Here is a 21682-nt window from a genome sequence, read left to right as displayed (position 1 = left end):
GAACAACCCTGGCCAAATCCTGACAACTAGTATATCAAATCACATTTTATTTGTCACATGCGCCGAATACAACAGGTGTAGATCTTACCATGAAATGCTTATTTTAAAGCCCTTAACCAACAATGCAGTTCAAGAAATAGAGTTTGGAAAATGTTTAAGTAAAACATTTAATTGAATAGAATAATAGTGAAGACATTGAAATAATGAAATAACACATGGAATCATGTAGTAACCAAAAAAGTGTAAAACAAATTAAAATATATTTCTATTTGAGATTCTTCAAAATAGCCACCCGTTGCCTTGATGACAGCTTTGCACACTCTTGGCATTCTCTCAACCAGCTTCACCTGGAATGCTTTTCCAAAAGTCTTGAAGGAGTTCCCACATATGCTGAGCACTTGTTGGCTGCTTTTACTTCACTCTGCAGTCCAACTCATCCCAAACCATCTCAATTGTGTTGAGGTCGGGTGATTGTGGAGGCCAGGTCAGTTGATACAGCACTCCATAACTCTCCTTCTTGGTTGAATAGACCTTACACAGCCTGGAGGTGTGTTGGGTCATTGTCCTGTTGAAAAACAAATGATAGTCCCACTAAGCTCAAACTCGATGGGATGGCTTATCGCTGCAGAATGCTGTGGTAGCATGCTGGTTAAGCGTGCCTTGAATTCTAAATAAATCACAGACATTGTCACCAGCAAAGAACTCCTGTCACACCTCCTCCTCCATGCTTCACGACATATCACAAAGATATGTCGGTTGGAATCAAAAATCTCAAATTTGGACTCATCAGACCAAAGGACAGATTTCCACCGGTCTAATGTTCATTGCTCATGTTTCTTGGCCCAAGCTAGTCTCTTCTTCTTAATGGTGTCCTTTAGTAGTGGTTTCTTTGCAGCAATTCGACCATAAAGGCCAGATTCACAGTCTCCTCTGAAAAGTTGATGTTGAAATGTGTCTGTTACTTAAATTCTGTGAAGCAGTTATTTGGGCTGAATATTCTGAGGCTGGTAACTCTAATGAACTTATCCTCTGCAGCAGAGGTAACTCTGTGTCTTCCTTTCCTGTGGCAGTCCTCATGAGAGCAAGTTTAATCATAGCACTTGATGGTTTATGCAACTGCACTTGAAGAAACTTAAAATTTTCCGATTTGATTGACCTTCATGTCTTAAAGTACTGATGGACTTTAATTTTTCTTCGCTTATTTGAGCTGTTTTTACCATAATATGGACTTTGTATTTTACCAAATAGGGATATCTTCTTATACCACCCCTACCATGTCACCACACAACTGATTGGCTCAAACGCATTAAGAAGGAAATAAATTAACTTTTAACAAGGCACACCTGTTAATTGAAATGCATTCCAGGTGACTACCTCATGAAGCTGATTGAGAGAATGCCAAGAGTGTGCAAAGCTGTCATCAAGGCAAAGGGTGGCTACTTTGAAGAATCTCAATTGTGGGTGAAGAATCACAGTCGTGGTTGAACAGGGAGTACAGGAGGGGACTAAGCACTTACCCCTGAGGGTCCCCAGTGTTGAACATCAGCGTGGCAGATGTGTTGTTGCCTACCTTTACCACCTGTGGCCAGCCTGTCAGGAAGTCCAAGATGCAGTTGCAGAGGGAAGTGTTTTGTCTTAGGGTCCTTAGCTTAGTGATGAGCTTTGTGGGCACTATGTTGTTGAACGCTGAGCTGTAGTCAATGAACAGCATTCTCACATAGGTGTTCCTTGATTAGTTAACTATTCAACCCCATGATGCAATACATGTTAGAATCAGGCAGTTAACCCACTGTTCCTAGGCCGTCATTGAAAACAAGAATTTGTTCTTAACTGACTTGCCTAGTTAAATAAAGGTAATATAAAAAAAATTCTGATAGGTTCCCTCATTGGAAAACCTCCCTGGTCTTTGTGGTTGAATCTGTGCTTGAAATTCTCTATTTGATGGATGTATGTGTGGGGTACAGAGATGGGGTAATTATTTTAAAAATCATGTTAAACACTGTTATTGCACACAGAGTGAGTCCATGCAATTTATTATGTGACCTGTTAAGCAAACTTTCCCTCCTGAACGCATTTAAGCTTGCCACACCAAAGCGGTTGAACACTTATTGACTCAAGACGTTTCAGCTTTAAATGTTTTATTCATTTGTTGACATTTCTAAACAAAATTCCACTTTGACATTGCTGGTATCTCAATGTAATTCATTTTAAATTCAGGCTGTAACACAACAAAAATGTGGAAAAATGGCGCAGCTCTCCATCTCGATCTCTCTAAGAGGCGTAGTGCATACATGTCAATTATCATATATAGGTGGTATAGCTGTTGATCTTGTTTTAAACTGGGAGAGAACAGAAATGTGGATGCTTCGAGCTAATTAGCCGGTTAGGACCAAACGGTAATTAGCTTGGTACGGCACTCAAATATTGTGCAGAATATTATGTTTAATTTACTGTCTGTATTATACCTGTGATAGAGCATTTTTTCATTGGCTGATGCAGGTGCTTGATTCTATAGCTGGCTTAACCATTCTTCCCTGTGTGATGACATCATCAGTGGTGGCCTTTAAAGTGTCCCAGTATTGTGTGTGCTTTCCAGTGGCTTTATACGTGTCTCATAAGATCATACTGTATATAGTAGGGATCATCAACTAGATTCAGCCGCGGGACGATTTGGAACATAATTACAAATCATTTGTAGACTGCGAATTGACAGCAAGAAATTCCAAACATGCATAATATTTGACTAAAACATCATTTCAGACCTTGCTTACATTTGTGTACGGTCATGTATCTCTCTACTATGTGTGGGAATACTTGGGAACAGATTTCTTCAATTAAAATCACTTGGAGCTGATTTCCTGGTGTTGTTACAGTCTATTATCTCCAACAATGAAAATGCTAATCCGGTTTGGGAACCCTGCTATATAGGATGTGTGTAGGATTTTGATTTGGGCTGTATTGTTGACTGTCGGTGTGACATCATCAAAAGTGGCCATGATACGATTGTGGACTTTTATGTGTTAATGGGAACCTCCCTCAGCTTCTGTAGCACTACCATCTTATCAAAGACTATATTCTCTCCATAGAACTGTAACTGAACAGAACAGTCTTTTGTGTGTTTTCAGGTGGCAGTAGAAAGCACTCTCTTGGACAGAGCAAGTGGGTCGATATCAAACACCGTGCCGAAAGAAACTTTGTTTCTTTGTTTTTCCATTCTTCTGTGGCTGAAAGATGGATGCGGGCTTTAAGTCAGCCTTTATTTGAACTGAATGTACTGAGTGTGAGCACTCAAGAGCATTGTAGTCAGCTAGCTGGTGTGTGTGTGTGTGTGTGTGTGCAGAGCTCCGTAAAACAACACTGTAATTAATTAAACAATTGGCCCTATCTTAATGAGTCTATATTTCCTCATTCAATAATTTGCATATACTGTAAATATTTTTTTTGTATATGTCTGCCAAAGTTTTTGGAAAATGTAATAAAATTCTCCTTCTGACAACAGAAAACTAAAAAATGAGTTTGAATGACCATGCTTTTCTTTACAACACTTCACTCGCTGTATATAGACAATAAGATTAAACAGCATATGGTTTGAGAGGTAGATCGAAGGCGAGACAGGGCACAACACAATATATAGTTGTTGTTTAACAGAGATGACGAAAGAGAGATTTAGTATGTGTGAGTGAACGTGTGTTGATTTAAGACTGTGTACAGGTAATTGCCAAAATAAAGGAAACGTTCATTGCGCCTTTTTATTTATGTATTTATTTAACTAGCCAAGTTAGTTATGAACAAATTCTTATTTTCAGTGACGGCCTAAAAACAGTGGGTTAACTGCCTTGTTCAGGGGCAGAACGACAGATTTTTACCTTGTCAGCTCGGGGATTCGATCTTGCAACCTTTCGGTTACAAGTCCAACTCTCTAGGCTACCTGCCGCCCCGTTGGGCTGCCCACGAGCCCGCACAGTGTCTGGAACTCTATTTGAGGGATGCGACACCATTCTTCCATGAGACATGTCATCATTTGGTGTTTTGTTGATGGTGGTGGGAAACAGTCTCGGGCGCCGCTTCAGAATCTCCCATAAGTGTTCAATTGGGTTGAGATCTGGTGACTGAGACGGCCATGGCATATGGTTTACATTTGTTTTCATGCTCATCAAACCGTTCAGGGATCACTTGTGCCATGTGGATATGGACATTGTCATTATATGGAGGCTTAGCCATGGTATCCAAAAGAATGGCCTACCCAGCATTTTTATACATGACTCTAAGCATAATGGGATGTTAATTGCTTAATTAACTCAGGAACAAGCACCTGCTTTCAATATACTTTGTATAACTAATTTCCTCAAGTGTTTCCATTACTTTGTCAGTTACCTGTATATGTAGGGTTGAGCTAAGGACTGAGGGTGTCCCCTGCCGACATTGAGAAAAGACCTAGGACCTATGGCATTCTCTCTTCCTCACTTAGTGTCTTCTCTTTTCACACACACACACACACACACACACACACACACACACACACACACATCTCTCTCTCTCTCTTTCGCTCTCTCTTTCTCTCTCTCACACACACACCCCCACCCCCTCCCTCATGCATGTTAACTAACTCTCTCCCCCACTTTCCCTCCCTCCTCCAGATCTCATCTGATGCCGAGGCTGAAGGAGTCTCGCAGCCACGAGTCATTGCTCAGCCCCGGTAGTGCTGTGGAGGCCGTGGACCTCAGCATGGAGGATGAGGTGCTCATCAAACCTGTTCACAGCTCCATCCTCGGACAGGACTACTGCTTCGAGGTGAGGGTCAGAACACATGGAAACACACACACACAGACAGACAGACACACACACACTGACGCATATCCAGTAAGCGGGCACACACAAGCGTATGCACGCACATTCACAAACACGTGTGCACTCACTTACTCACATCGTCTAGGGCCAGGACTACTGCTCTGAAGTCAGGGGCTGCAAATGCGCGGACACACAAGTGCACACACGCTTGTACACACAAACTGAGCATGATCCTGGGGAAAGATATTTCTTCAATGAGAGAGAGAAACACTAGAGACACATTCACTTGAACACACACCCACATTATACACCTGGCAAGGCCCTCTTCATTGAGAGCACACTGTCACACACGCGCACACACACACACACCACAGGAACACTGCCTTGAGATGAGCCCAATTACCATACGCACACGCACACAGCAGGACTGCGGCTCTAAAACGAGCCCTGCTGGCAGTAGACGCGGCACTGAGAGGAGAGGAAAGTGAGTGACTAAGCACTCCATGAGCACCGTGTGAGCAGGCTGAGAGTGAAAAATAACCAGCCATTGTCTAGCGTGGACTGAAGAGGCCGTCTCTGTTCTCCATCACCTCTCATCCACTCTCTCTCTCGCTCGCCCTTTCTTTTTTTTCTCGCATACGCTCTCTCTCGCTTTTTTTTCTCTCTAGTATATTCTCTTTCTCTCTCTCTCGCTCTCTCTCTCTCGTTCTCTCCTATGTCCAATCCCCACAGAGTAATCTGCCCAATCGCATCGTTCCTCTTTTAGCTCTAACCGACCCTCGGCCAGACACCTCATCTCACCGCACAGAGTGTGTGTGTGTAGTCTAGTATTCATAAGCTAAGATAAGATTAGTTGTACAACAGTGAGGCATTTGTCCTTCTGAAAGACTCAATGTCCTGTGCCCTGTATCTGGGTTTTTTCCCCGATGTGTGAAGGACAGTGTGAAGTGTGAAGGACAGTGTGAAGTGTGAAGGACAGTGTGAAGGACAGTGTAAAGTGTGAAAGACAGTGTGAAGTGTGAAGGACAGTGTGAAGTGTGAAAGACAGTGTGAAGTGTGAAGGACAGTGTGAAGTGTGAAGAACAGTGAGAAGTGTGAAGGACAGTGTGAAGAACAGTAGTCACTGTGTTGTGTTTCTCCGTGTTTCAGGTCACCACTTCAACGGGAACTAAATGTTTCTCCTGTCGATCGTCAGCCGAAAGGGACAAGTGGATGGAGAACCTGAGGAGAGCCGTCCACCCCAACAAGGTGAGACATGATTGGCCAAGTGTAGGTTCATTCAAATAAAAAAATAAATAGATGCCTACACGCTGTTGGAGCCCTCCTGTTTTTTTAACCAGACAATGTGGCACCAGTTGGTCTTTGTCAGGCTTCTGACAAAGGAAGGGGATAATCTAGTTCAAGTACAGACAGAGACCGTCTGGATTCCAAACCTATCACTCACAACTCAACACGGGCCCAGGAAAGATAGTCAAGTGACCAAATTGGAATTGAGCCATTGAGTCAGATATTTAGACCGGTTGGTTCATCCACACGGTCTGGGGTACAGTATGGTACATCCTCAGCGGTGTGATGGCCCTCCCAGTGAGACAGAGAGACAGATCTGTAAAGGGACACAGTCTCCAGACTGTCAGTGTCAAATAGATGTCACATGTTCCCCCGACCGTCGCTTTCCTCTCGGCTCAAAACGTTTCCCTTTAATCACAACAGCGCAGAAAGACGGCAGGCGAGCGGCTAACATATGGCTCCCTGCGTCAAGCCCCCAAAAAAAAATGCAAATCTGACAGCACTCTCCCGCTTTCATCTTTCTTTATTTAGCAAACGACTTGCTAATTGGAACTTTAAGGAAAAAGTTTGGCATGAACCTTTGCATTTTTTTTTTCTTCTCAAAAATACTCTCCCTGGCACAGATGTGAATTTTTCCATCTCGACCTTGCAAGTTTTGAATTATTTTGTGATTTTCCACAGATTAGATACAGTGTAAGTTTGCATGTCTGTCCGTAAACATCAGTGGGGGAAACAAATGTTAAGACATTTTTCAAACAAGAAAAACGGAAGAAAGTCTTTGTGCTGGGTGTCAAATGATGTGTCATATCCAAAATAGTCAGAAAGCCAATTTCAGAGTTCTATTCATGAGACACTTATTGTTTTACTGGTTAAGTTAAATTAGCATAATGAACTGTGTTTATATGCAGTAGCTACTGTGCAGGCCCATTAACATGTGCATTTTTAATCAGCTATTGATCTGCTTATTAATGTTTAACATTTTATTTATTTTTTATAATTTTGGGGGGGGGGGATGTTTAACATCTTAATTGCCCGTTATATGCTAATCTTCACCCACCCTCCCTGCATTCCAGTGAGTCAAGCTTTAATCAAGCACACCTCAAGTATTTTTAAATATTTCAGATATGTTGCTGTTATTTTTCCTTTTTTGGATCGCTCGGAAACTACAATGAATGACGCACCACATTCCCATAGAAAACTACTAGTGGCACCAATATACCTGCATACTATTTGCGATATGTATTCGATCCAGATCTCGCTACCACTGACCCTAACCGCCCCTCTCCGCTCCCTCAAATATTTGAAAGTATTTGAGTTACAGTGAGTATGTACGAGAGTCTAGACCCAGGACTGTGATCCACCCCTAAACCCAGCCCTCCCTCTCTCTATCCACACACAGGACAACAGCAGGCGGGTGGAGAACATGCTGAAGCTGTGGATCATCGAAGCCAAGGACCTTCCTGCCAAGAAGAAGTACTTCTGCGAGCTGTGTCTGGACGACGCGCTGTACGCCCGCACCACCTGCAAGCTCAAGACCGACAACGTCTTCTGGGGCGAGCACTTTGAGTTCAACAACCTCCCGGCCGTCAAAAGCATCACGGCCCACCTCTACAAGGACTCGGACAAGAAGAAGAAGAAAGACAAGAACAACTACATTGGACTGGTCAACATCCCTGTTGCCGCGGTGACGGGGAGGCAGTTTATGGAAAAGTGGTACTCTGTGAACACGCCGACGCCCAATAAGGGTAAGACGCCGGGGCCCATGATCCGGATAAAGGCCTGCTACCAGAGCATGAACATCCTGCCTATGGAGATGTATAAGGAGTTTGCAGAGTACACCACCAATAACTACATGTTGCTGTGCTCCGTGCTGGAGCCTGGCATCAGTGTGAAGAACAAGGAGGAGATGGCTTCTGCCCTGGTCCACATTCTACAGAGCACCGGCAAGGCCAAGGTAGGAACTATGTATTCATACACGACTGCAAGTCGCTTATTATTATTTTATTAACTGGCGATCGTTGACTCTTTTTCACATACACATTAACTTTTATTTTACATGTGTTTTGGTTCAATCCGCGGTCAATGTTTCCTGTCAAATGCTTTGCTCAAGGTAGTGCATCAGGGGTGTTGGCTAAAGTAAGGTCAATATCTTTCATCCTCAACATGTAGGTGTCAGAACTCAGCCTATGTTCTGTATTACAGTGTTATTCTGTGTCAAACAAGTTCAAACTGAAGGCAAGTGAAGCCAATGAATGTGGCCAAATGAAATGCTTTATTTTTTATTTTATTTTTTACTTTGACCCGGTGATGTCAGACGGGTGATTTCTTGTTCATTCGACAGAGAGTCTTGACCTTTTCCTTTTGGAGTAGATGGCCACACGTTCGTTCAAGAGAGGAAGTATTACATCCCAAATTAGCATTTAATCCACCCTCAGTTCTCCTTAGTTCACTCTCCTGCAGGGTTGTAAAGCTCAGAGATGTTTGGGACGGAGGTTCAACACAACAGAACAGAACAGAAGAGACGTGCTGTGTGTCAGCTGTTGTGTTATTAGGCCTTAGGCCTGGGTTTAACCCACTGCAGTCTTGGCATGTCTACTTACCTTTTTAAGTCTACCGCAACGGGGGGGCATTTTGGAGCGATTATCTCTCATCCATTCAGCAGTCTACACTTTAACACACTGACACACCCTCTCTCTCTCTCTTGCTCGAGCTGTCTTATTGGTTATCTACTGCACTTCCTGTCATGAGTCGTATGGACAATTCATTGGCTGCTGCCTCGGTAAGAGAAGGATTTATTGTTCTTTTATCTCTTCATGTTGTTTTCCAGTTAAGGCTCCCTGACTTTCTCTCTCTGACTTTAGAGTCGAGACTGCCGTGATGAACAATTAGCACTTAAGAGGTCCCGCTGAACCACAGTAGACTGTCGCTGTCCCTGTTCTGGGTTGGGTTCACACACACACACACACACATTACAAAGGTACTATAGGTCTCTGGAGAGATGGTCACGCTGTTAACTAGACCTAATTAATTACAGGGGCCCTGAAAAGTGTTCAACTTTCGCCTCTCCCTTACCGCTCTCCTCCCTCCCTCCTCTTTCTCCCGTACCTCCTCCCTCCCTCCGCCTGTCATCTTAAATGGAGACAGGTCGTTAAACTTTAATACCTGCGGAGAGAAGCAGTTTCAAGGTTGATTTACACCGGGACGTCTTTATTTCCCCCCCCACAAATCTATAGGTTTGGTAGATCACACAATCCCAACGGAAGAATTCCCCTCATTCGCTCTACAAATGTTTATTGCGACCAGACTAATAATTTAAAAGCCACTAATAGCTTTTAAAGGGATAGACAGAATCAAATGGATACATTTAGCCTGGTCAAGAATGTATTGACTGATTCATTCAAGTGAAGCTGTTTTCCGTTTGGATGTTGATTTGGTTGGCTTCAGCTGTGGTCAGACAAGCAAACTTCCTTCCTTCTAAAAATGTTTGAACTAATTAAGGAAAACTTAGATATGATGCTGTTTGTTCCGCCGTACAACTTCTTAGCCACTAGATCACCCTCGAATCCTATTCGACATTCTCGATGGAGCACTATACAGAGTGCAGCTCACAGCACCACAACACATCCCAAATATTCCCAACTAATAGTCCCAAAAAATATTCCAAACTATATTTGACCCAGTCCTAATACTCTGCTCTGTATATTCATATCCTGATTTACACTGTGTGGTTTGTCCTTTATACAAGCTACAGATTAAGCCTTGGGACAAACTTCCTTCTGCTCTGCTCATCTCTTAAGTTTTTTTTATTTTTAGGATTAACTTCATCTGCTGGCTGCTGGCTGTCTTTCATCCAAGTCTATGACTGCTCCTTGACCGCAGCAACCAAATAAACCAAAATATTTGTCCTCCACCCAATCCTTGAGTGGAAACCATCATATTTTTCATTTGAAGGAATCTGCCATCTCGTCTGGCCAACGATAGCATATGGAGAGCCAAAGTTCATTCGGCTGGTTGTTTCTGTTATCGCGTTCCATTTTTAATTTTATTTAATTTAACTAGGCAAGTCAGTTAATTAAGAACAAATTATTTTTTCCTTTGACGGCCTACCAATTACCTGGACGACTTTGGGCCAATTGTGCACCACCCTATGGGACTCCCAATCATGACTGGTTGTGATACAGCCTGGAATTGAACCAGGGTGTCTGTGGTGACACCTCTCAGCACTGCGATGCAGTGCCGTAGACCCCTGCGCCACTCGTGAGCCCCTAAATAACAGCCTCTTTGTATTATGTCTGGCTGTTTCACACCCTGTCTTGTTTATTATTTAGTCTTCTGACTGCCGATGTAGTGTCTACAGAACAAGTCTAAACCTTTTGATTCTCTACCTACCTACCTACCTACCCACTCACTCACTCATCCCTTCACCCTGCTGTTGGTTCTAATGATGCTGATGTGAAGTCAGTTGTGGTAACATTAGCAGCGTCAACTTAAGAAAGCATGGAGACAGACTTTCCCGCGGTGGTGCGTCACGATCAGCTGGTTAATTATGATTACAGTCATTGGGTTGGAGAGACGTGTCTACCACCTGCCCTGTCAGGGGGTGTCTCTCTCTCTCTTGGTCTCTCTCTCTCTCTCTCTGTCTCGCTCTCTCTGTCTCGCTCTCTCTCTCACTCTCAGTCTCTCTCTCTCGGTCTCTCTCTCGGTCTCTCTCTCTCTCTCTCTCGGTCTCTCTCTCTCTCTCTCTCTCTCTCTTGGTCTCTCTCTCTCTCTCTCTCTCTCTCTCTCTTGGTCTCTCTCTCTCTCTCTCGGTCTCTCTCGGTCTCTCTCTCTCTCTCGGTCTCTCTCTCTCGGTCTCTCTCTCTCTCTCTCTCTCTCTCTCTCTCTCTGTCTCTCTCTCTCTGTCTCTCTCTCTCTGTCTCTCTCTCTCTGTCTCTCTGTCTCTCTCTTTCTCTCTCTCTCTCTCGGTCTCTCTCTCTCTCTCGGTCTCTCTCTCTCGGTCTCTCTCTCTCTCGGTCTCTCTATCTAATTACATTTCAATTCAATTTAAGGGGCTTTATTGGCATGGGAAACATATGTTAACATTGCCAAAGCGAGTAAAATATATAACAAACCACAACGCCCTCACTCTCCCTTCCTCTCTCTCTCATGCCTCAGTGCGTTCTAAGGCTAGAGGGGATGCTTGAGGGGTTGTCATTGACGGTCCTTTATCACCGGACGCCTTGGTTGTCACGGCAGTCACTCAATGTTGTAGGCCTGGGGATCACACTCACGCATAACAAGACATCAGAGGGGTAGATGGGAGGTCAATTCCTTTGTGTTTACATGGAACCGATGTGAAATGGCCAGCTAGTTAGCGGTTGTGCGCGCTAATAGTGTTTCAATCGGTGACGTCACTCGCTCTGAGACCTTGAAGTAGTGGTTCCCCCTTGCACTGCAAGGGCCGCGGCTTTTGCGGAGTGATGGGCAACGATGCTTCTTGGGTGGCGGTTGTTGGTGTGTGCAGAGGGACCCTGGTTCGAGCCCGGGTAGGGTCGAGGGGACGGACGAATGTTATACTGTTACAATGCTTTATTAAGGGCATTGTCTTGAGAATGTTCCAGAAAACACAAGGTCCGAGTGCTTCTCTCTCCATCCCTTTATCCCCCTCTCCGTCCTTTCCCTCGGGTGGCTTGTTCCACTCTCTGACCCGACCAGCTTCTCAGTGCACTCACACAGCAGCGTTAGCCGCAGCACACAAACATCAACAACAACAACAAGATGGCAATGTGTCGGGGTGCCCCCAAGCAGCATTCTCAGCATCCACTTTTCTGTCGGTGAAAATGGCTTTGCAAACACTATTGATTTGAGTCTTCTTCTCTAGCCCGTTGGGGCAAGTAGGAATAAGGCGCTTCGTCTCGGAGAGGCTATTCAGGGCCTCATCTGAGTCCTATGATTTATACTTATGGAGTACAGCGCTCAGCTGGCCATAGAGAACAGAAAGCAGAGAGGTGGTGTCTGCTTCTGCTGTTATTGTTCCTGTTTTACTGCTCATGGAGGTAAAGGAAACTAACAGACAGTATTAAGTGGCCCTTCATCAGTCAGTCAGATAACAAATTTGCCCTCCCTCCCTCCATCTCTCCTTCCTATCCTCCTTCTCCCCCGAGCAGCAGAGCTCTCGTTATTTAATTAGATGAAGTGCAGACATCCCCTCTTCTTGCTCAGCGGTCAATTCGGTCTTTGCGGGGCAGCAGCACTGCTAGTCTGCTCGATTCATCGATTAAAACCTGCTGTGTGCGATCGCACACACAGATGAACACACACGCTGCTAATGAGTGTCTCAGAGCACAAGACGGTTTTCTTGGATGCTTGTTGGCGGACAGCTACTGGGTCTTTAACAGTGCTCTAGTTTTGCAACTGATTCTTTAGGCTCTGGGCCTGGTAGGTTGTTTTTGTTTATAAACTGGGTGGTTCGAGCCCTGAATGCTGATTGGCTGACAGCCACCGGTATGACAAAACATTTATTTCTACTGCTCTGATTACGTTGGTAACCCTTTTACAATAGCAATAAGGCACCTCGGGGGTTTAAACCACACCCCCTGGGGCCTTATTGCTTAATTCTAGTGGGTGAGGAGAGAGTATGGTTGTGGTGATTGTGATGTCATGAAGGCCAGGACCAGTGAGAGGTGATGGAGAGGCCATCGGACAGACCGACTCTTCAGAGCCCAGCGTGTGACTGGGTGACCCACTTGTGTCACATCCCTGTAAGCGGTCACCCTGTCACTCTCAGAGACACACTATGCTGGGAGACACACACACACACAGATGACAGCTAGTCACAGGCTGTGGTTCAGATGGGTCAAACCGGGAAAGGATTTCAGCAGCTGGAGATGAATGGAAACACCAAATAAGAGGTAAAAAAGAGAATTCTTAAAAAGTTCCGGTCATTGTCTTTGCAGTGCTTTGCAGAATATAAACATACAGTATATTCCCACTATGTTTCTGTAGCTTATGCTAGATAATTATTTACACCTCTCTAAGGGGCGGATTTGAATTTGACATGTTCCTACCACAACGCTCGCTATACAGTTTGTCTGCGATAGAGAGATACTGTGTATCGAGATGGCGAGAGGGGGAAAGAGATACTGAATGTGATGGAGGAGAGAGGAAAAGGGAGATGGCGATGGAGGGGGGAAAGTGAGAGAAAAAGGAATGAGGAGAGAGGAATAGGGAGATGATGGAGTGATGGAGGAGAGAAAAGGGAGTGATGGAGGAGAGAGGAATAGGGAGTGATGGAGGAGAGAGGAGGAATAGGGAGTGATGGAGGAGAGAGGAATAGGGAGTGATGGAGGAGATGGAGGAGGAAAGGGAGTGATGGAGGAGAGAGGAATAGGGAGTGATGGAGAGGAATAGGGAGATGAATAGGGAGTGATGGAGGAGAGAGGAATAGGGAGTGATGGAGGAGAGAGGAATAGGGAGTGATGGAGGAGAGAGGAATAGGGAGTGATGGAGGAGAGAGGAATAGGGAGTGATGGAGGAGAGAGGAAAAGGGAGTGATGGAGGAGAGAGGAAAAGGGAGTGATGGAGGAGAGAGGAAAAGGGAGTGATGGAGGAGAGAGGAAAAGGGAGTGATGGAGGAGAGAGGAAAAGGGAGTGATGGAGGAGAGAGGAATAGGGAGTGATGGAGGAGAGAGGAATAGGGAGTGATGGAGGAGAGAGGAAAAGGGAGAGCTAGAAGGACAGATTGCATTAACTGTCGGTTTGAGTTTACCCTTTCAGTCAAACCTGGAACTGGGGAACTAACCAGCAATGGTCTGCACGGGGAAAAAAAAAAACCACCCAAATGATCCAGAACCTTCTTTGAAGTCACAACTGGCACAATATTACCCGCACAAAGAGAGCCAGAAAATATACACTCACACAGCTTTGTTTTTGAGAATTTTATGTACTTTTTGAGGATTAAAAATGTATTCCCACTCAAAATCCTATTTTCCCTAACCCTTAACCTAATCCTAACCCTTAACCTAATCCTAACTCTAAACCTAACCCCTAAACCTAACCCTTAACCTAATCCTAACTCCTAACCCTAACTCCTAAACCTTCCTACCTTGGTCAGGACACACGTGTACACACACACACACACCACACACACACACAGATATGGGATAACCCCCCCCATATCTGCAAGGAGCTGATGACATTGGATGAAAGCCCTCCTCCAGCTATCACGGTACTATAGTGTGTTTACCACAGCAGTGATGTGGAGAGGTTTGGTCCTAGCTCCCTGATGTTATTCTGCTGTAAGGCTGACTGACACTAGGGCTCCGGCCCAAGTAGTGCACTAGGGGAATGAGATGCCATTTGAGACGCCGCCTCACTCTGTGCCTGTGGGAAGACTGGGATTCATTTTCATCCCCAGCTAGCTCTCCCAGCTGACCCTACTCTGTACTACAATGTACTATACCCTCCATAGGAAGGGAGGGAGTGGTAGAGGAGAGCGGGAGGGAAGGAGAGAGGGGGAATAGATGAGAGAGAGAGTGAGAGTGGTTCGTGTCCGCTCCCCTAGAGTCTCAGCCCGGGGCTTCTAAGCCACAGTTATCGATCAGCCGAATCGCTGTTGTAATCTCTTTTCTCTCTACGCCCTCTTTTTTTCTATACCTTAAAAAAAAAATTACGTTGTGTAGCTTGTCTTCACTCGTTTATTGGAAAAGCTTCCTGTCTTGCCTTTGGGACTTTATGGTGTTGGCTATTAAACCCAAAAGAGGCATACAAACACAACAAAAATGTGGTCCACTGTGGAAATGATAATTTATTTGTTATCATTTCCACAGTGTACCACAAGGAAATGCGAGGAGTGAAAATGTAAAAGTATTAAAAGGAAATGTGGAAATGTCAGAAAATGCTGTAAATTATGCTTATTTTTTATTTATTTTAACAATCAGGAGAAAAGCCCCATTAAAACCACTACTCAAGCATATTTAGAGCTTTTATTATTAAAAAACATAAAATACAGTCACAAGTGAGAAAGTAATTGTGATGTGATATTTTGGCCATATTGGCCAACCCTAAAGGAAAATGCCAAGACTCTCCCACTATCTCTCGCTGACAAATTTAGCTATGGAAACACTTTGGAAAAAGTGAGAGATCTCAGCATTAACAGAGAATGATTTTCTGCGTCTTTTATTTTTTGTTGTCTGTGATAGCCGGGAATGTAATGTGCTCTGTATTCTGAGGGTCAGAGTATATTCTGTGTGTGTGTGTGTTATAATCAGTGTTTTGTAACGAGATCTATTGAATAGGTACACCTGGCGCAGGCAATGTCGAAGTCCTGATTTCTTCAGCTATCTTTGTTGTTGTACCCAGCTCCTGTTTATGTTGACATGTACACACTAACATATAATGGTTCTAAATAGTACCCGATAGGGGTTCTTTGGCATGTAATCGTAGCAGAACCCTTTTTGGTTCTCAATACTGTAGAACCCTTTTTTGAAGGCTCAATAAAGAACCATGCCCTGGCAAACAAGCACATGCCAACACACGCACACAGACACTATCAAACACACACACACACATCTGCTGTCTCACTACTGCCCCAGAGAAAACACAAGAAAGCTGATCTCCCCGAAGTTCTATAGCACACACACACACACCCCTGGGATGGACAAGGCGTTATGAGTGTGGTGCTGACAGATAAGACAGTCTGCAGGGAGACTCTTCTGCTGGAGTTTAACCTCTAACCCTTTTATACCAAGACTGAAACCTGCCAACTTAACCATGACGTTTTCTTTTTACTGTCTTTCCTTTGTATCGGAAAGGGGAAGCCGGTACTTTTATTCAAGGGAGGTAGACGTGATTGCGGTATTATGTTTAAAACACCCGCCAACGCCTCAGTATAAAGCGTTGCCTTTCATCTTACCGACTTTGGCACCATTAACCTGTTTGACATAAACCAACACAGGGGTGTGATCATTCTACAGTGGTCCCTGCAGTGTACTCTCAAACCGATGTGATTAGAAGCTTATGTAGAACGTCCAGTTATGATTGACGCAGCATACAGCGTTTGAGCTGGCCACACTTCTTTTTTTTTTACACAGAAACATTTTGCACAAGCACAGTCCTTACAAGTTAACGTCTTGATTGTGAGCAGTTTTGTTTTTCAATGCAATGTTCAGACATTCACAGAAGTAGCTACAGCCTAACACAATCATCCAAACCGGAAAATGTAGGCTACATTAGTCCTAGCGCTAACTGAGGAAAGATTGATTAAACACAAGCGGTCATATTTAGCTAACTCTCAGCTGACAAACCATAATATGAATTAGCTAATAGCAATTACTATTTACAATGAATCAGTCCACGGGTGAACTCGCCATTGATCAAAATAATTGAATAAAACGCTTTCTAGTCATCGAAAGTAATCCGACGATGGGTAGTTTGTGCCCATCGCCATGTTTGTTTGTTTTTCGCGTCAACCAAAGATAATAAGAGGACAAGATGAGTTTGGTCTGTTTGCAGTATGCATGTTGAAGAGGATGTGTCGTCTACCATCATTCACTTCCCTTCATTCCCGGAAGTTTATTCGAAAGATGAGTGAACCATCCCTTCACCTCATTTTTGTTATAACATCTTTGGTCTGACAAACGTTTACGTGACACCCATAATGCATTTTAGAATGTCAACAAACATGGCGCCACACTGTTGGCCAAATAGCTTAGCTCATTATAATCAGTACAACCTTCAAAAAAGTATTTCACACACATCACGTGTCCATTACAATCTAAGCAATAATCAGAATGCATTATTTGTCACCAGTACTTGAAAACGTGAATAAAACAGTAAATACATTATGCTCAATACACACAGTACCAGTCAAAGTTTGGACACACCTACTCATTCTAGGGTTTTTCTTTATTTTTACTATTTTTTACATTGTAGAATAATAGTGAAGACATCAAAACTATGAAATAACACATATGGAATCATGTAGTAACCAAAAAAGTGTATCTAAATAAACCCATGAGTGAGTTGGTGCGTCCAAACGTTTGACTGGTTCTGTTCATACGGTATGCTACATTAGAAACACTGCATAGGCACTTACTTTGATAGAAACACACACATTTCCAAAGTTATTCCCTATTTGTTAGGAAAACAACAATGAAGGCAATCTGAGCGCCAGCCTGAAAATGTGCCAGGGGGGAAAAGTGTAACGCTCGTCTGAAGAAGTGGACCAAAGTGCAGCGTGGTAGGCATTCGTGATATTTATTAAACTGAACACCGCAACAAAGTAGAAATAAACAAAAACGCACAGTTCTGTCAGGCAACTAAACAGCTAACAAAACACAGGTGGGAAAAAGGCTGCCTAAGTATGATTCCCAATCAGAGACAACAATAGACAGCTGTCCCTGATTGAGAACCATACCCGACCAAAACATAGAAATAAAGAAACTAGAATGCCCACCCTAGTCACACCCTGGCCTAACCAAAATAGAGAATAAAAGCCTCTCTATGGCCAGGGTGTGACAAAAAGTTTATGCAAGACTGCGCAAACGTCTGCGCACTTGATCTGGGGAAACACTGGGGATGTGCTTGGGCTCTAGTCGAAGAGAGAAGTTTGTCCTGCTCAGTAAAGCCTCAAACATAAATTGTCGTCAACTGTGAAATGGGATACTTCTATGTTAATTAATGAGGAGGCAGAACACACCTCAATTCAAGCTGTTGTTAGAAAATGGAACTTGTTTGAAAATAATTTTAAATTAACGAATTGAAACAGTTTTTTTAACAAGTATGATGCGCTAAAAATAGCTAACTTACTGTTGTGAATGTAAAGAAATGATAGCAGTGCATTCTGTCGGAGGAATCTAAAAACTTAATCAATGCTGGGTTAGTCAGGTTACCATGAAAATGGTCACAAAAACAGGGTCAAAGTTAAATGTCTCTTCTCCCAGCCCTACCGATGCCAGCTAAGCACTGGATGCATAAATGGCAAATGCCAACAAGAAAGAGGTAAAAATGGGACTGTTTGAAAGGGGATCATATAAACATTGCCCTTTTTTTTTCCTACAGGCAACATTCCGTGAATCCTGGTTAAATTAGGTAATAGACTTCTCCCCTCTTTCCCTGTCCTTTCTCCTCCGTTTATTAACTCTGATCTGTTGAGCTGCACTTTCTTCTCCCACTCTCTCCACCATCCTCTTCTTCCCTTCCTCCCTCCCTCCCCTCATCTCCTCCGTTTATTAACTCTGATCTGTTGAGCTGCACTTTCTTCTCCGGGCTCGCTCATCTCCCTCCTACCCTCCCTCTCCCGCTTCACTCCCTCCTTCCTGTCTCCCTCATGTCTCTCTGCATGGGAGGTTGTGGTGGTAGTGAGGTATAGTCTGGGTGATGGGATGTGACAGTAATATAGAAAGTGTCCCGTTTTTCCTCATTAGCACTGAAGCGAGGGAGGAGGGGGGCGGGCCGGAGGAGAGAGCGAACGAGGGAGGAGTGGTGGAAAGAGAAAGAGAGGGGAAGGGGGGTTGGAGCTCTTTTTAGGCCCTTGTCTTGGCGTATTAGAGAGGCAGAGTGGGGTTCCTAGTAATACTCTGTTATGACACTGGTCTCCGCTGGCCCTGTGATTACTACGCACGCACGCACACACACTCTGCGCTACCAAAGGTTTCTGTATTCCTTGAGTATTGCTAGTCCATTCTAAGGACCACATGATTTAGATTCATCACAGCCCTGTTGCTAAGCTAGGATCAGACCTTTGCATGTATTGAACAGGTTGGTTGTATCCAGCACCCCTGTCTAACCCAGTCAGTACACTGCTACATTTAGGTGAGTGGAGGGGTCATAGTTTGCTCCCGAGACACTGAGTCTAAGCTACATGCTCCCCCCCTCTCTCTATCCCTCTTTCTTCCGTTCTCTGCACCCCCTCCCATTTCGCATCCCCCTCTCTCTCTCTCTTCTGCCCCTGCTCTCTCATCTAACTCCTCTCTAATCGGGTATGAATTTGCCAGAAATGGCGATAAAGGGAAGAAAAAGGAAAGGAAAGGGGTGGAGATGAAGAGAGAAGGGTGGAGGTTGGAGAATAGATCATAATTGGGCTGACATTCTCCCAGGGTAAAGAGAAGAGAAGAAGAACCCCTAGTCTAATGGTTGGCCAGGTGGCTGCCCATCCACACAGGAAAGGTCAAGTATCCTCAGGCTACCTCGTGTGTGTGTCTGATCCCTTATCCCTGCCAATTTCCCCAGGCTTGACTATTGCCACACCACCCAGAGATGTGTTGCTGCTGCTGTGGTGTGTGTGTGTGTGTGTGTGTGTGTGTGTGTGTGTGTGTGTGTGTGTGTGTGTGTGTGTGTGTGTGTGTGTGTGTGTGTGTGTGTGTGTGTGTGTGTGTGTGTGTGTGTGTGTGTGTGTGTTAACGGAAAGTCTCTCTTTTCATTCACATCAAGCTCTCTGATTGGCTTCCTGCTGCTAGTCTTTGATTTTCTGGGATAACATGCTTAGAACCACAGGACCTGTCTGAGTACCCTCCTTCTCTTATTTCTCTCTGACTTGCTTTCTCTCTCTCGCTCCAATTTCTTCTCACTCTCTTCTCTCTTTCTCCCTCTTGTCTCTTCCCTGCCTCGCTCTCTTTCCTCGTCTGTTCTTTAAAGACTACGGTACCCCACTGTTAATTCTCCTCTCTCCCCTCTCTCACTACATCTGTTTCTTCTCTCACCCTGCTGGCATTCTCTCACCCTGCTGGCGTTCTCTCACCCTGCTGGCGTTCTCTCGTCCTGCTGGCGTTCTCTGTCCCTGCTGGCATTCTCTCACCCTGCTGGTGTTCTCTCACCCTGCTGGCGTTCTCTCACCCTGCTGGCGTTCTCTCACCCTGCTGGCGTTCTCTCACCCTGCTGGCGTTCTCTGTCCCTGCTGGCGTTCTCTGTCCCTGCTGGCGTTCTCTGTCCCTGCTGGCGTTCTCTCACCCTGCTGGCGTTCTCTCACCCTGCTGGCGTTCTCTCACCCTGCTGGCGTTCTCTCACCCTGCTGGCGTTCTCTGTCCCTGCTGGCGTTCTCTCACCCTGCTGGCGTTCTCTGTCCCTGCTGGCGTTCTCTCACCCTGCTGGCGTTCTCTCACCCTGCTGGCGTTCTCTCACCCTGCTGGCGTTCTCTCACCCTGCTGGCGTTCTCTCACCCTGCTGGCGTTCTCTGTCCCTGCTGGCGTTCTCTGTCCCTGCTGGCGTTCTCTCACCCTGCTGGCGTTCTCTCACCCTGCTGGCGTTCTCTCACCCTGCTGGCGTTCTCTCACCCTGCTGGCGTTCTCTCACCCTGCTGGCGTTCTCTCACCCTGCTGGCGTTCTCTCACCCTGCTGGCGTTCTCTCACCCTGCTGGCGTTCTCTCACCCTGCTGGCGTTCTCTCACCCTGCTGGCGTTCTCTGGTTAAGAAGACTTCCCGGCTCTGTCATTTTCAGAGAGTTATTAAGATTTGTCGTTATTCCCTATGTGTGTCGCAGATACTGGGTTACAATTGAGTCACAAAATGGACATAACGGCATATTAGTTTGGCACACTGGCTGCATATCTAGGCTGAAATGGCCCCCTATTCCCTACGGGCCCTGGTCAGAAGTAGTGCACTATATAGGGAGTATGGTTCAATTTCAGAGGCTGCTCTACCCTGCTTCCTGCTGTCCTAGTATTGGGTTTGAGTGACGTTCTGGAAGTGTTTAGGAAGTATTTGCCAGGGCCAGATGGCAGGGACTGGGATGGTCCATGATACCTTTTCCTCTTCCCAGTTTTCCAATTATCCCTAGCCGTGCAGATCCCTGCACATTTCACAGATCAACACACACACTCCTCACACTAAACTGGGCTCATCTCTCACACACACACACGCAAATTCCCTTAACGAACAGTCCTGCTGCCACAGGCCCATTTAGCCATCACCGTCATGTGCTACTAGCTCTCCGCTTGTCCGGTAGTATGGTTCTGAGCTAGGTTAGTTTATACTGAATGGCTTTTGTGGATGATTTTGATAACACATCTCCATTTTGCCATTACTGTGTGTGTGTGTGTGTGTGTGTGTGTGTGTGTGTGTGTGTGTGTGTGTGTGTGTGTGTGTGTGTGTGTGTGTGTGTGTGTGTGTGTGTGTGTGTGTGTGTGTGTGTGTGTGTGTGTGCAAGTGCGTGTGCTAGATAATACAGACTCCCCCATGACTGCGTCAGAAGAATGAGACAAACCATTATCACAGTGTGAGCCGTAATCACACTGCTATGGGCAGGGCTTGGCACTGTGACACACACACACAGTCTCACTTTCTCACTCGACTGCTAATGGAAATAGAAATGGACCGGAAAAATGATGCTTTTTCTCTGTCAGTTGATTTAAAACATTTTTTATCAACACGTGAAATTAAATGCAGGGCCATGGCGCCTTAGCAGCAGCCTAAGCAGAGAGCTCCTGTACCTTATATCAATATTTTTTTTATCATGAATTCCTTTTTATGGCATTTTTTTCACCGACAATATATTTGTTTTAAGAACGTGTGGCAACCTGATGGGTTAGTTCCAGATGGAGTTGCCAATGCGGCCGTTAGAGACTCGATGCTTGTAAAATGGGGAAAAGCAGTTGGGATTTACCTTGAGAGGGAGTCCGTGTGCCTAGCTTTG

General features: G+C 44.9%; 1 protein-coding gene across 4 annotated transcripts in view; it reads left to right on the top strand.

Moving 5' to 3' along the window:
- Window positions 1-21682, top strand: part of LOC112230876 (disabled homolog 2-interacting protein) — a 321602-nt gene that overhangs the window by 279080 nt on the left and 20840 nt on the right. For all 4 annotated transcript variants that reach the window (XM_042311572.1, XM_042311571.1, XM_042311570.1 and 1 more), the window contains 3 exons: window positions 4638-4791; window positions 5938-6036; window positions 7475-8029. In XM_042311572.1, coding sequence (XP_042167506.1) covers window positions 4638-4791; window positions 5938-6036; window positions 7475-8029 — 808 coding nt within the window. The remainder of the gene's footprint in view (window positions 1-4637; window positions 4792-5937; window positions 6037-7474; window positions 8030-21682) is intronic.

The sequence above is a fragment of the Oncorhynchus tshawytscha genome, linkage group LG33, assembly GCF_018296145.1.
Source record: "Oncorhynchus tshawytscha isolate Ot180627B linkage group LG33, Otsh_v2.0, whole genome shotgun sequence".
NCBI lineage: Eukaryota > Metazoa > Chordata > Actinopteri > Salmoniformes > Salmonidae > Oncorhynchus > Oncorhynchus tshawytscha.
This window is presented reverse-complemented; position numbering and strand designations above follow the sequence as displayed.